General features: G+C 62.8%; 1 protein-coding gene across 3 annotated transcripts in view; it reads right to left on the reverse strand.

The window, feature by feature from the left end:
• CAMK2B (calcium/calmodulin dependent protein kinase II beta) overlaps window positions 1-14192 on the reverse strand; it is a 78344-nt gene that overhangs the window by 42510 nt on the left and 21642 nt on the right. For all 3 annotated transcript variants that reach the window (XM_046020295.1, XM_046020296.1, XM_046020294.1), the window contains exon 2: window positions 7847-7941. In XM_046020295.1, the coding sequence (XP_045876251.1) occupies window positions 7847-7941 (95 nt within the window). The remainder of the gene's footprint in view (window positions 1-7846; window positions 7942-14192) is intronic.

The raw sequence follows: 14192 nt of genomic DNA on the forward strand, positions 1-14192 counted from the left end.
AACCCGCTGCCTCAGCTGACCCCCGCACTGGGCCATGGGACGTCACTCAGAGATCCTTCCCCTCCTTCCAACCCATATACATGCCCGAACCATCACATGGCAAGAGGGAGCCTTCTAGAATCCTAGGAGGCTCACAGATATCCACATCACCCATCGCCCCAGGCCCACGCCATCCAGCTTCACCCCTAAACTCTCCTATTCCGGAATTCTCAAAATCTCCAGGGACAGAGCTGGCCCCCTGGTGGCTGAGCCGCTGGAAGTCCTGGACATTTACACCTGCAGGGTCGTGAGCGGGAGGGGGGTGGCTTGGGGAGGGAGCAGGTCAGGGAAGACACCTATTCACAGTGGGGGATCCCACCTCGGCTCTGTCCGGCTGACAGTGTCCGGTCTTGGCGCAAGGCTGCCGGCTGCCGGGAAGAGACGGCTCTCAGGAAGGACGTCCCTGAGTCGGAGCTTCCACAGCTCGAGCCTGCAGATGGGGCCCACGGGGAGACTCCAGGAGCAGCTTGGGGTCCTGCCGAGTCACCTGGGAGCAGCACCTGCCACACGCTCGGCACAGGCCCCGAAGCTGCCAAGGGCTCCTCCAAGGCAGGGCTGCCATGACCCCCGCCCCAGGTCTGAGATGGGGTGGGGGGCACAGGGAGGCTGGGGGGAGCGGGGCTGGGCTGCCAACAGCCCAGGCCCATGTGTAGGCAGCCATGGGGGGAGGCCCTCACCAGCCCACGGTGCTTCTGTGGGGCACCCCGTCCTTCTCCGGGCGCCCCGGGGTGCCAGCCGAGCAAGGAAGAAGAAAAGATTCCCGCGCGGACTTCTCTGCAAGTTTTATTTCAAAAAGGCAACTTGGCGTGCTCGCTTCGGCAGCACATATACTAAAATCAAAAAGGCAACTTGGCAACCAGTAATTACCGCGCCCACCCCACAGGGGCATCTGTGCCATCCTGCAGCTGCCATAGGGACAAAGACAGCCACCAGGCCCTCCCCACACGGCACACCCAGGCCTCTGAGCTATGTGCAGGCCCCGTGGGGCTGGGGGGCAGCTGGGCCCCCAGCGCCCTCCCTCTCTGCCCTCAGCTGGCCTCCCCTGGATGGAGGCCTTCCTCGCTGCCCCCTCGGGCCCACAGCCATCACCCAACACAAGGTGTGACTCAGCTCAGAGACAGGGCCCACATGTGAGGCCCCCGCTGTGCAACCTGGCTCCCAGGGCAAGTGCCCTGGCCCCATAGCCACTCCCGGGGCACACCAGGTGCAGGGCCCTCCTACCCCGTGCCAGAGAGCAATCGTTCAGAGACACTGACCACATCCATGGTGGAGACCGGGGACTCCGCTCTCTCGTCACTCCGACGCCTGCCTCCCGCAGCCCAGGCTGCTCCTGCGTCCCCAAGTGCACCCCATGGGCCTGCGTGACGTGCAGCCCTCCTCGGGCTCTGAACCTGGGCAGCGCAGGCAGCTGTCCATCTCAGCTGCGCAGCATCTGGGTCCTGGGCTGGGTCATGTCTGCAACCACAGGGCAGGACTCCCGACCTCCCCGGTGGTGACTGTCCTCTGGAATCCTCTGTCTCATCAGCTGTCAGAGGGGACACAGCCACCTTCCAGGACAGGAGGGTGTGGTAATGGGATATCCCGGGACTGCCTCCTCTCCCACTTTGTCCCTAGCCCTGGTATCACAGGTCCTACTGGGTAAGGTCCGTGCCAGTCCACCCCACCGCAGCACCCTCGATGCGGCCTCAGCAGCACAGCCGGGCCATGCTACTGGCGCTGAGCAGAGACTGTACGCTTTCCTTACATGGCCACGGCCCCCAACAGTGCAGGGCTCACCCCCCACAGTCCTACTCAGAGATGACACCCAGGCCCCCCAAGGCCCCCAGACCTGCCAAGCCAGAGGGCTGGGGTCAGAACCTAGGTCCTCAGACCTAGAACTGCCCCTCTGAGCCTGCATCCACGTCTGGGGGGCTCCGAGTGCATGTGGGGACGGGCAGAGGTGCTGAGAAGGGTCCCTTCAGATTTGGGGAAGGATAGAGCACAGGAGTTCATGGACATTCCCTCCTAATGACCTTCCCAATCACCCCGGGCCAGTCCACCTTCCAGGGGCCACTGCCCCCTCACCCCTGCTGCCCCCCACGACCCAGTGGGGCAGGAGGCCTGAGCCCCGGAAGGGGGAGCACCAATACTGCTCAGACCCCAGCCCCTGGGACTAACTCCGCCTTCACAAACGCTACTGCGCCCCAGAGTCACCCGGACCTCAGAGGCCGTGCTCTCCACCTCACCTGTGAGCCCACAAGGACCCCCACTGGCCTGGCCTTTGCCTCTTCTCTGCCCTTGCCCTGGACCCACCTCCACCCTCGTTTTCAGAAGTTTTGACTTAGCCGACCTGGTTGATGAACCCATTCTTCCAACAGCTCTGTTCAGTACTGGCTGATAAAACACAAAATGCCCAGCTGAATTCGGGTTCCGGTTCGCAATAAGAACTTTTTGTGTAAGTAAGTTCCGAAGTCAGACACACCGCGACGCCCTTCCTAGCGTAAGCACGGCCTATTCCGTTCACCCTGATTTGTACCCTGGTTTCCCTCACGGTCCACCCAAAACCCACGGGTGCCGGCTGCATCTGCTAGCCCCTCGGCCCCTCCTCTGACCTGGGAGTGAGGGTCCCTGCACAGGACCTGAGAGACAGAGTCTGGGAGCAGGAGGGCACAGAGGGAGAGGCCCCCATTCCCACACTCTCCAAATCCCTGCAGCACCCCTCCCACTGTCCAGGGTCCCCTGGAACCCCCACATGAGGGCTGAGTGGACTAAAAGTCGGTTGGGGGTCTGGGACACGCTTATTCTAAAAAATCATTGTTTATCTGGAATTGGGACCTGCTGACACCATAAGACCCTGGCTCAGCCCCAGGGGGCGCTGCAAGCAGCCAGGGAGGAGCCCTGAGTGACCCGTCGGCCAGGAGGCCAGGGCTGGGACTGGGTGAGGAGCGGGGACGGGAGGAGGAAGGGGGAGGGGATGATGAGAGGGGAGGAGGGAACGGATGGGAAGGAGGAGAGGGGACGCTGGAGAAGGGTCCCCACCTCCGAGCGAGCGCAGGGGAGGGTGGAAGGAGGGGCACTGGCCGCGCATGCTCAGCCGCCCCTGCAATGCGGCGCTGCGTCCTCCATTAACCCAGTTCCGCGGAGCCGGGTCTGGCTGCCAGGCTGTGGTCATGGGGAGGGCGCCCCCCTCCCCCCCGCAGCGAAACCTAGGAAACCTGGGACTCTCTGTGCCAAGGGGGCCGGTCCAGCTTTCTGGGGGAGGGGACCGAGCCTGCCCCGCCCCATCACACTTTCGTGCAGGGGTGCCCCAGGGCACAAGGAGCCACACAGGCCCTAGGGAAAGGGTTGCCCGAGGTGACCCAGGAAGGAGCTGGGGGTGAGCCAGGCATCAGCTTGCCTGTCCCAGAAGGCTCACAGGTGAGGCCTCATCTCCTCACCTGTCACCTGTCACCCAGTCCCCTCATCCAGAGGTGAGCCCCTCCCATGAGGTGAACCCCACCTGTGTGGTCAGCCCCTCCCCTGTGCGGCCAGCCCCATGCCTGACCCTCATCAGGCCCCCCAGCTGGGTGGACCCTAAAGCTGCCCATGCCCCAGGCTCTGCTCAGCACCGGTGGGGGAACCTGAGCAATTCTCCCGACTTCTGTAGGGCTCAGTTCCCTCATTTGTGAAACAGGTGCCCAGCCCGACCACAGAGGGTGAGGAAGGTCACGGAGAAGCCTCGTGCAGATATGGCACTGCTGAAGGGCAGGGCAGGCCCCCTCCACTCCTTCCTTCCCCAAGTGTAGCAACCACGTGCGGCTGACACGTGGTCTGCAGAGCCCTGACCCCAGGCGATTCACGCTCCCCAGCTTCTTCTGTTAACAGTACCCAGGAATCCAGGTCTGCTCACAGTGCCCCCCTCCGAGACACAGGAAGCGTTACAGCTCTAGCCCTGACAGCACATGGCATCCGTGGGGGGGTGAGGACTGAGGAAATGTCCTGCAGCCCCAGGAACGCCCGTGACCGAGCAGGGCAGGTGACGTGTGTCCAGGGCTACCGTGCTCCTGGCCACTGCGTGTGGCCGGCCACTTCTCTATCACCAGAAGCCTCAAAGGAGCCAGGCTGCTGCCCCCTGTGGAGGGGAGTGGGGACTCCCTCTGCAGTGCACCGGGCTTAGCAACAGGTGGACAGGACGGTGGGGGACAAGGGCTCTGCGTCTCCACTTCCCACCACTCCTCTTTCTAAGGCACTTGCCCTCGGTCACTCCTCCTCACCCATGGGCCCCTCTCCATCCCTCCTTCCAGAAGGACAGCTGGACACAGATCTCGGAAATGGGATACCTGGCAAGGGAGCCGGTTTGGCACATGCCACAGAACAGGCTGGGTGCCCTCGCTCGGGACACGTTCTGTGACCCCAAGGGATTTAGTTACAGAGTGGCCGCCAGGCTTCCCAATCATGCTGGGGTGCCCGGATGTCCCAGATGATCAGGGGCGTGCCCCACAGACCCAACGCAGCAGACCAACCCTCTAGATACTCTCCACCCCGTCCCCACCCAGCATCCCACCTGGGAGCCTAACCCGTCTGCGGCATACACTGTGTACGCCTCTCACCGAAATGCATTAACTCCAGGAATGTGTCCATCCCCTCCACACCACATCTGGAGCACCGGGCTCTGGTCAGAGTGTGGGAGATGTGGCGGTGAACCCAGCAGATCCAGGCCCTGACCCTGGGGCCTATAAGTCTGGTGGCAAAGACACCCATAGTACAAAGAGGGTACTTGGGTCCCATATTCCACTGAGGCAGAGGGCAGACCCACTGAGGAAACGTCACCAACAGACAGTTCAGGAAAATCGTTTCCAGAGAGAACAGACACGTGCAAAGGCCCAGGGGCATGAGGCACTGGAAGAAGCCAACGGCCTGAGGAGAGCTGGTGGGAGGGAGCAGACAGGGCCAGACGATGAGTCAGGCCAGGGGAGAACTTGGGGCCTACGGAAGGCCGCCCGGCAGCCTGATGGAGGGTCTGGGAGCAGGAAGGGCACAGAGCTGCTAGTGCCCTCCAGGAACAAGCCATCAGCAGAGAGATGCCTCCAGACTTGGGGGTTTCCAAGCTGGGCGGGAGGACCCAGGGCAGCTTCATGAGGGGGTGGCCTAGGACCTACAGGCTGGGTGGCCAGGAAGGGGAGCGAGGTGGAGAGGGGAGGTCTCAGGCAGCACTGTGCCTGTGGGCCACTCCTAAGCACCTTACTCCCCACACGATCAGGAGCAAGTACACACTAGTTTCATCCCTATTATGGCCGGGGACACTGAGGCATGGGGTGAGGGGGCATGGTGCCAAGCCCCAGCCCACCATTGGCCCATGCTGAGCATGAAGGTGAGAGTCTGCACAGAGACCCTGTCCCCTTGGCCCTCCCACTGGTCCCCTCAGCTAGGAAAGCTGGGAGGAATTGGGGAGGGCCCAAGGACCCTGAGACCCCCGCACAGGGGAGGCAACCGGTCGTCTGTGTAGATCGCTCTTCCATCGGATGGACGTGCTGAACAACAACATACAGAACAACAGGGCATCTGGGATGGGCTGCGGGACGGGGGTTACGATGAAGCAGAATCGGCGGAGAGTCGACAGCTGTTGAAGCTGGTGGGTCATGCCGTCCCCTTCTCTCTATTTGGGGATGTTTTAAAGTTTCCATGATAAAGAGTTACAAAGGAAACAAAAATGTCCCACCCCCCCACCCCAGTGCTGGGCAGTGCAGAGGCCTGAGCATGGGGGGCAAAGCAGCAGGGGCCCCGAGGGTGGGTGGGACGGGGCGGGCCAGCCACTCTGGCTCCCCACGGCCCTGCTGTGGCCCTGCTCCCACCACCATCCCGGACTGTGCCCAGGACACGTGTGTGAGGACATGGGCAGGAGCAGGGCTGACAGGAGCCCCAGGCTCCACACAGCTCCCCGGCCGCATGCTGGCAGGGGATCCAGGGGCCTGGCCTCAGGGACACGGAGGCAACAAAGCAGGAAGGGGTGAGCAGGTGCACTCCTGCAGGGCAGAGTGAGCAGGTGCGGTGGTACTCTCCCAACACACCTGCGAATTGAGGCTTCTGCTGGTCCTGACCCTCCCTGCCTGTAGAGCACGTTGAAGGCACCCATGGAGCAGGAGGGAACGTACTGCAGGGGAGCCGCGTGATTCCACAGAAGCATACCCATGTCCCTTTCTGCGTGAGCCTCACAAACTCCTATGCATCCCTCAAGACCCTCCTACTGCTCTGTGCCCTCCCCCCTGCTCATGCCCACACCTGGAGTTGCAGTGGCTTACGAGGATGTTTGCTCAGCGCCAAGCATGGGGAGAGGGACTGCCTCACCAGTCTAGGGGACATCTAAGGGGGGCTGCCTCTCCTCCTCCCATGGTCTGGAACAAGCCTATGTTCCTCCTGCCTTAGGGACTCCACCCCTGCAGCCATATCCTCCCAAACCACCGCCAGCCAGCATCCACTAGCACCCTCCAGCTGGTGTCAGGGACCTCGGGAGCTCCGTGCATTCATGTGTGCTGCATACATGCGTGTCTGGTCTGCGTGTGTGCTGTGTGTGCACGTGTGTGTGCATGTGCTGCATGTAGGCATGTGTGCTGTGTGCGTGTCCTGCATGCATGCATGAGTGTGTGTGCTGCGTGCCTGTGTGTGTGCTGTGTGCATGTGCGTGTGTACATGTGTGCTGCGTGAGTGTGTGCGTGTGTGTTGCGTGCACGTGTGCATGCGTGTGTGCATGCCAGGGCATGCTCCATGGTGGCACCTTGTCCAGGCACACGCGCTCTGGGGCTGCCCTGGCTCACAGAGTCGCAGGAGATCCACAGAATTCCCCCTCCCAGCCCGGCCACCGCAGCCAGGCCCACAGAGGCCAGCAGAGCCCATCACTGTCCCCCTGGCGGGCTGGTCATCAAGGGATGGTCGGGCGCTCATGCTTCTAGGTCTGCCCAGAATCCCCCTGCTCATGCCCGTATGGGGACAGCAGGCTCTGAGGACGTGGGACTGACTCCCCAAGCCTCTGCAGACCCCCCACCATGAGCTGGGACAGGAGAGCCCACCCCTGGAAACCTTCAGGCCTGAAGAAATCGCACAGGGGACTCAACGGCCCTGCAGGCCGCCAGGCTGACCTGCAGACCCCACAGACTGGACCCCACATCCCAGGGGGATGTAAGTCAGCACTACCCAAGCCCAGAGCCTCTCAGGCCAGAGAAGGAGCCTCTCAGCTCAGATCTGTGTCTGGACACTAACCGGGGGTCCCCAGGCAAGTGAGACAGCACCAGACTGGGGCCTAGCTTGAGTCTCTCTGCCCAGGGGTCACCCGGCCTCCTCCTGACTGGCCCTGGGGTCCATCGGGGGGCCTGCTGGATCCCTGCCCCTTGCCCCCAAATGTGTACTCTGAGAAACCTGCTGAGGACAGCACCCCACCACACATATCACTGTCGGACCCCAAGAGGGCAGGGTTCTATTGTGTGCCCAGCCTGGACCACCACCCAGCAAGGGCTCCAGAGGGACAAGGTGGACGGGTTCCTGCCCAGGGCCAGCTCCTGCCCAGCACCACACTCAACCCTGCAGGCCCGGAGCCCTGCCCCACTTCAGCAAACCATTCCCCGGAGGGGTCCCCTGGTCCAGCAACCCCACAGCATCAGTCACTAGACATCTTCAGACCTCCGAGTGCGCCCACTGCCAGCCCTCCAGGAGCACCCAGACCAGAGTCAAGGAGTGACCCCAGTCGGAGCGGATGGGTTCCTCCCCCTGCTGCTGGCCCCAGGCCGGAGAGGCCACCCCCGTCCGCCATGCTCTAGGCCTACAGGAGCCCGGCCCCCACTGGCGCAGCCATGCCTACCTCTGGCCGAAAGCTTCTTGGTGTTGATGATCTTGGCTGCATACTCATGGCCGGTGCAGAGCTTGACACAGCGCCGGACCACAGAGAAAGCCCCCCTGGGGAGGAAATGGGGGACAGAGACAGAGGAGAGCCGATTAACCTCCCTGCGAGCACCTAGCACCCGACCCCAAAGCTCAGCCTGGGCCGTGACCTGTTCCGGGCAGGGGCACCACATGCTCCTGGTCCGCGTGCTGGGCGCCTGCCAGACAGAGACCTCCTGCCTGGGGGACACCCAGACTGTGACACCCAGACTGCCAGACTGTGGCCTTGCCGTACTCGCTGGATAAAGGGCCTGCCTGGGGTCTCCCAGTATCCTCCTCTAGCTCTCTGCACCAAACCGTGAGGCCCAGCGAGTGCTCCCCAAAGCCACCAACCAGCCCAGCTCCAGGCAATGTAGCTGGGACTCATCAAAGGTCCTGGAGGGAGGGAGAAGCATCGTGCCACTAAGCCGCCCAGCTGGTGGACAGGGCCCCTCCCAAGTCGCACGGCAGTGCTGGTGCTCCTGAGAGCGGGGTGGGGGGTGGGGGGGCTGGCACAGAGGGCCCCGAGCAGGCTGTGTGGGTGCCATTGGGTCCCATGTAGTATTCCACTTGTCACCAGCCCTGGTTTAATCTGATTTCCTAAGAACGCCACACAGGTCCCCGGGAGTCGGCCGGGAGCAGGAAATGTCTCAGGAAGGGTCTCAGTCCAGCTGGGAGGCCACAGGGGAGGGTCTCAGTCCAGCTGGGAGGCCACAGGGGACAGGCAGGCACAGTGGCCCTGTGGGGCTGAGCACATTGGGCCAGGCGGCGGCCCCTCCACCGTCTTCCTCCCCAAAGGCCCCACAGGCACAGGCCTCCCCACCATCCACGCAGCCCGATAAGCCCACGGCTGCTGTGGGCGTGGTGAACGCAGCGTCTCCGACAGAGAACACTTGCCCCGCAACAGTCTCTCTTCCTCCTGGCTTTGCTTCCCACAGAGTCGGGGCCCCTCGCTCAACCGGAAGGTCATGATCTCCAGACATGCGGTCCGAAGGTCAGCGGCCGCCTCATGCCGTGTCCCAAGCCTGCACCGGTCACCCTCTCACCCTGCCGGTATGCCAGTGCACAGAGACGGCGTTCACACAGCCTCTGCTCCGACAGGCTGCAGTGACACGGCTCTCCTTGGCCAGCACTTACCAAACCCAATCCATAAACGGAGCCTAACCCAGAGCGCGCACACAGGAAAAAACGTGGTGCCCGTGGAGCTCAGAACTCCGCGTGGCTTCAGGCGTCCACTGCGGGCCCTGGGACATGTCCCCCACTGATGAGGGGCACACTGGAGCCTTTCGGAGAAAAAACCTTATTAACGCGTACTATGCACTTTCCTGAAAAAACGTGAGTATCGCACTAAATCTAACAGTGCAGCTCATTGTAACCAACAGCTCTGCGCGGGGCTGCATCCTTGCAGTCCTGAAGTCAACGGGAAAAGCAGGTGGGGGCTGTCTGCAGGGGAGCAAGCAGGCTGGGGGCACCCACGGCTCTGTCCACGCCCTCAACCGCTGCGCTCCCTCTTGTATGTCAGAAGATAGGGAAGAGAAGGATGATGTTTGACCCTCGTGGGAGGGGAAAAGCCAGAAGCTTCCTGCCGGTCTGGGTTTGAAGGCTGCTCTGTCCACACCGCATTGCTCTCTCTGAGCCTGCCTCCCCTCGGCTGCAGGAGCAGGAGAGGCTCCCAGGGCGACCCAAGGGCTGAGCGAGGCCTGCAAGGCCATCTGCCCCCACTGCCTTGGTCTCACGCTCACTGACTGCTGGAGAGGAACCCAGCCCCACCCACTGCTGACCTATAGATCACCCAAGGCTCTGTGAGCCTCCGGGGGATAGTCAGGACTTCCTGTGCTAAAATCTGACCTCACAGCCCAGGCCTGACCCCCACCTGGAAGCTGCCAATAGTTGGGGCAGGGTGGACCCCAAGGGAGGCCCCCAGGGGACGGAGGTGGGCTCATTCTGGGAGCAGGGAAGGATGCATGAGGCCCTCCCACCAGACAGGGTAAGGAAAGGATAAACAAAAGTGAGCAGGAGTCCCCCGGGGTGCACAGGAGGGAGCGCGCGAACAAGATGACAGCGAGCCTACAGCCAGAAGGACTCTGGACAGACAGCTATGCGGACCCTGCCGGGGCTGCCCCTCTGCCCCACATCCGGGGGCCTGCTTCCTCCCGGGGCACAGATCTACGCCCAGGACGGTGAGGACCTGTGTAAGGCCGGGGGCAGGCGGGCAGAGGACAGACACTGGACTAGGAGGGAACAAGGAAGGCAGCAGGCATAGTGCATCCAGCAGGCACTCAATAATGGGGCTTACACAGACCTTTTTCCCCCAAGGTCCTGCCTGCCAGGTGAGGGGAGGGCACCTCTGGGGTAGTCCCTGTTGCCTGGCCTAGAGGAAAGTTCTAGAAAGGGCTGCCCCCATCCCTGTCTGCCATTGGGCACCTGCACTCCAATGCCCATTCAAACCCAGTCTAGGGATGAGGGGCTGGGCAGGGGGACTGGGGTCTCCAACGGTAGATGCTGTGGGAGTCACCAGGAGAGGCCAGCCAAGCACTCAGACGACTCCCCACGTGGACTCACCGGAGGGAGAAGCCGGCCATTAGGCAGCAAGGCAGGACGAGCACAGGGGAGCTGTGCAGCCCCAAGGAACCACCACCCCTCTGGCCTCTGATCATGGCAAACCCCCAATCTCATGGCCCACACCAGGCATCTGCCCCCTCCCCCTGGGCTGGCCCTGAAGGACTGCCAGGAACTGCGCCTCCCAGATGGGCCACCTGCCCTCCCTGCACCTGGACTGGGCCTCAGCCTGGCATCTCAGAGCAGCTGCCGCCTCCTCCCCTCGCTGCTGGCTCGGCCAGTTGCCAGACCCTAAGCAAGGAAGTCCCCCAGAACCGCAAGTATGCTGAGAAAAACGTGCTGTTCAGGCCACCCGCCAGGGGTCCCAACATCCAGGACACAGTGGAGAGAGGTGAGGCCAGCAGCGTCCTTCCTCGGGACTCACCCCATCCCACCTCCAGAAACATATCATCAAGAGACATCTACCTGACCAAGGGCCCGGGTCTCTATTCCGACCCCTCCAGGACGGCTTCTCTGCTACTGCGGTCCCACTCTAGATGGGGTCATTTTCTCAGTCTCAAACCAGCAAGGACCAAAAGACATTCTTTTAAAATTAGCTTGACTTGACTCTTAAAAGCCCCCCAGCGCCCTTGCTGCCGGTGGCCTCAGGATCTGAACACTCATTTCTAATCACTTTGAACCCAAGCGGTGAATTCCACCAGCAAGGCCCCACCCAGGCAGGCGGCAGGGCGACCTTCTGGCTCAGAGCGGGCCCCCCAACCAGGCCGGCCCTCTTCCCCACTCTCCTCCCCGCCCTTCCCTGCACCCCTGCAGCCGCCCTCCTGGCTTCTCCCCTCCACGGCCCCTGGAGCTTCCAGCCGCACAGGGCAGCCTCACCTGGGTGCAGTCCAGAGACCATGCCGGCCCCTGCCTCTCTGTCTCTCCGTGAGCCTGTCCTGGTGGGGGCCGCCCCCCCCCGCCCCTCCTGCTCTGGTCAGGGCCCCCACCGACTCAGCCTCTCAGGAGACATCCTCCATCCCGCGGCAGATGCGCCCCACCCCCTCCTGTGGCCTGCTCTCCGCAGTCCGCCTCATCCCAGTCTCTTGCTCTTTCTGGGGACCGCCCCTTCCCCTCCAGAGGCACAGGCAAGCCCACTCGTCCCCCGGGGCGGACGCAGCGAGCCAGCATGCCGTGAGGGCCCCCGTCAGCCAGCGCAGGGAAGCAGGGGTCACGTCCTCGCCCAACCTGTGGCCCCAGCAGCAATGTCCGGCCCTGCGCTTTCCTCCAGTCTCTGAACCAACCCCGCATACCGCCCCACACCCAGCGCCACAGGGAACCTGCCCCTGACGCGCAAGACCTGCGCCCGCCGCAGCGCCCGCTCCCGGCCGCACCTGGCCACGGAGACCTGCCCCTCCCTGCTCCGCCCGCTCTGTGCGGGTGCTCACCTGCCCTCCGACCCTGCCCCGCCAGCCCCTCTCTGTCGGCCCCGCCCCCTGCCCCAGGCCCTCACTGCAGCCCCGCCCTCCCCGCCTCCACTGGCCCTGCCCCCTCTGTCAATCCCACGCCGCCCCGCCCCCCGCCCCTGCAGCCCCGCCCCCCTGCCACAGTCAACCCTTCATCTCGCCCCCGCATCTGCCCCTGCTTCTCAGCTGGGCGGCTCGGCTCTCACCCGGTTTCCTGGCAGACCCTGGGGGGCAGCGGCGGCCCCTCTCCCGGCCGCTCCCACCGGGGTCACGCCCCGCCTCACCCCGCCCTCCACGCGGGGGCTCATCTGCTGAGCGGACTCGCCAGGTTTGGGAAGGAGTTCGGGAGTCCAGCCCACACCGCCTAGGTGCCCCTCGGCGCCCTGGGGGGCGGGCCTTCCCGCAGCGAGCCCGGCTGCGTCCCAACTCCGACCCGCCGCAGTGCCTGCAGCAGGCCGCTGCGTTCCCGCGGGTCTCAGAGCTCACAGTAAAGCCTTGAGTCAAAGCAAAAGACCCAACCGTGTTCGTCTGCTGGCCCTGGCACCCCGCAGCTGGGGACGGAGTTGGGGGAGGAGGTCTGCTCTGGACTGGACGGAAACGGCCGTTCTGAGCCCCCGCCCGCAGGCCTACCGATCCTTCTGGAACAGGCTGGGCGGGCAGGAGAAGCAGCTGGCCGCTCCTCCAGTCTCCCCACTGCACGCGCATGAGTCGGTGCTCTGAGACCAGCCCGAGCCAGTACCGCGTTCGCCATGGCCTGGCCGGGCCCAGACAGGCTCAGCTCAGGGGGTCCAGCCAGGCCCCGGACGCACCAGCCAGGGACGCCCTTCACTCGTTCCTTCCCTTTCGTTTAAACTGAATCAGGCTGCTGTCTGTGTATTAGCTGGACGCCCTTTTCCGACCTCTGACTGAGACGAGCTCTGGGGAAGGAAGGGAGGGGTCCTTCTATGGTTTCAATCGACTTAGGTAACTGGGCAGAAAACATTAAGTTCTACATGAAACGGAGGGCTGCAATTGTTGTTTTTATGTATTTCCTGCTTATACTACTACTATTACCAGTAAGCATCATCCATGCTCCTGGCAGAAAATGGAAGGCTCCCCCACCTTCATGACCCGCTGGGGGACCCGCACCTGTTTACACTCTGCTTTCCCCTCCCTCTCGAACACCCTGAACAACCCTTCCACGTGTGGCAGCTGCAAATTGCTCCAGCAGAGGAGGCCAACCCCGGGGACGCCAGGAGGGAACGTCAGCCTCCAGGCCTCCCCAGCCTCCCCTGTCTCCCCTGCCCTGGGGCTGGAACCAGGGAGGAGAGCGTGCTGGTCCCCAGCAGGATTTGGGCAAGCGTGTGTCCCACTGGGCAGGAGCTCCGGGTCCCGCTGCAGGAGTGATGTGCAGAGCCCTAGCCCACAAGGGCCACCCATCCCCAGGGACAGGATGGTTCTCACTCTGGGGACCGCGTCCCACCACCGTCCAGGGAGAACACAGGGAAGCAGGTCTGAAGATGCCTGGCCGGAGACCAGTGTGGGTAACACTGCACCGTATCTGTGAACACCCACATCCCTGTGGCCTTGGCAGTGTCCACGCAAGACACACATGTGAGAGCCTGGTTTGTGGACTGCCTCCTGTGTCGAGTGTGACCTCACACAAGGTCCCCACGCTCTGACCTAGATCACGACTTGTCCTCTTCGGAGCAGACAGCATTTCTTCCAGGGGTCGCCGAGCACTTTCTCAGCCAACAGGCACTGGGGATGTGTCCGATGTCCCTCCTCAGAAATGGCCTGCCATGAACATCTTGGTTATTTCCATAGAGTTATTAAGGCACATTAGCTGGGCAATTCACAACAACTTACCACACCAACAGTGATAAAAACCGTCTGCTCTTTGGCTGCCCAGTGTATAACTCAGGCCTTTCCCAGGCCCTTGAAATCACGGTGGCTGACAGCCTGGACCTCTGAGCCCCTGCAAGAAACTAAAGCTCTGCACCATCCCTCCTGTGCTAATGTCCTGGGGCCACCTCAGCAAAGCACCACAGGCTGGTGGCTTAAACAGCAGAAAGGTATTGTTTCCCAGGCCCAAGGGCCAGAAGTCCAAGATCAAGGTTCCGGTTCCTCCTGAGGCCATGAGGGAGGGTCTGTTCCGGCCTCTCCCCAGCTTCTGGGGTTTGGCTGGAGATCCTTGGTGCTCCTTGGTCTGTAGAAACATCACCCCGACCTCTGCCTTCATGTTCACATGGCGTTCTCCCTATGTGCCTGTCTCTGTCCAAATTTCCCCTTTTTAGAAAGACACAG

Source organism: Meles meles, chromosome 10 (assembly GCF_922984935.1).
Source record: "Meles meles chromosome 10, mMelMel3.1 paternal haplotype, whole genome shotgun sequence".
Taxonomy (NCBI): Eukaryota; Metazoa; Chordata; class Mammalia; order Carnivora; family Mustelidae; genus Meles; species Meles meles.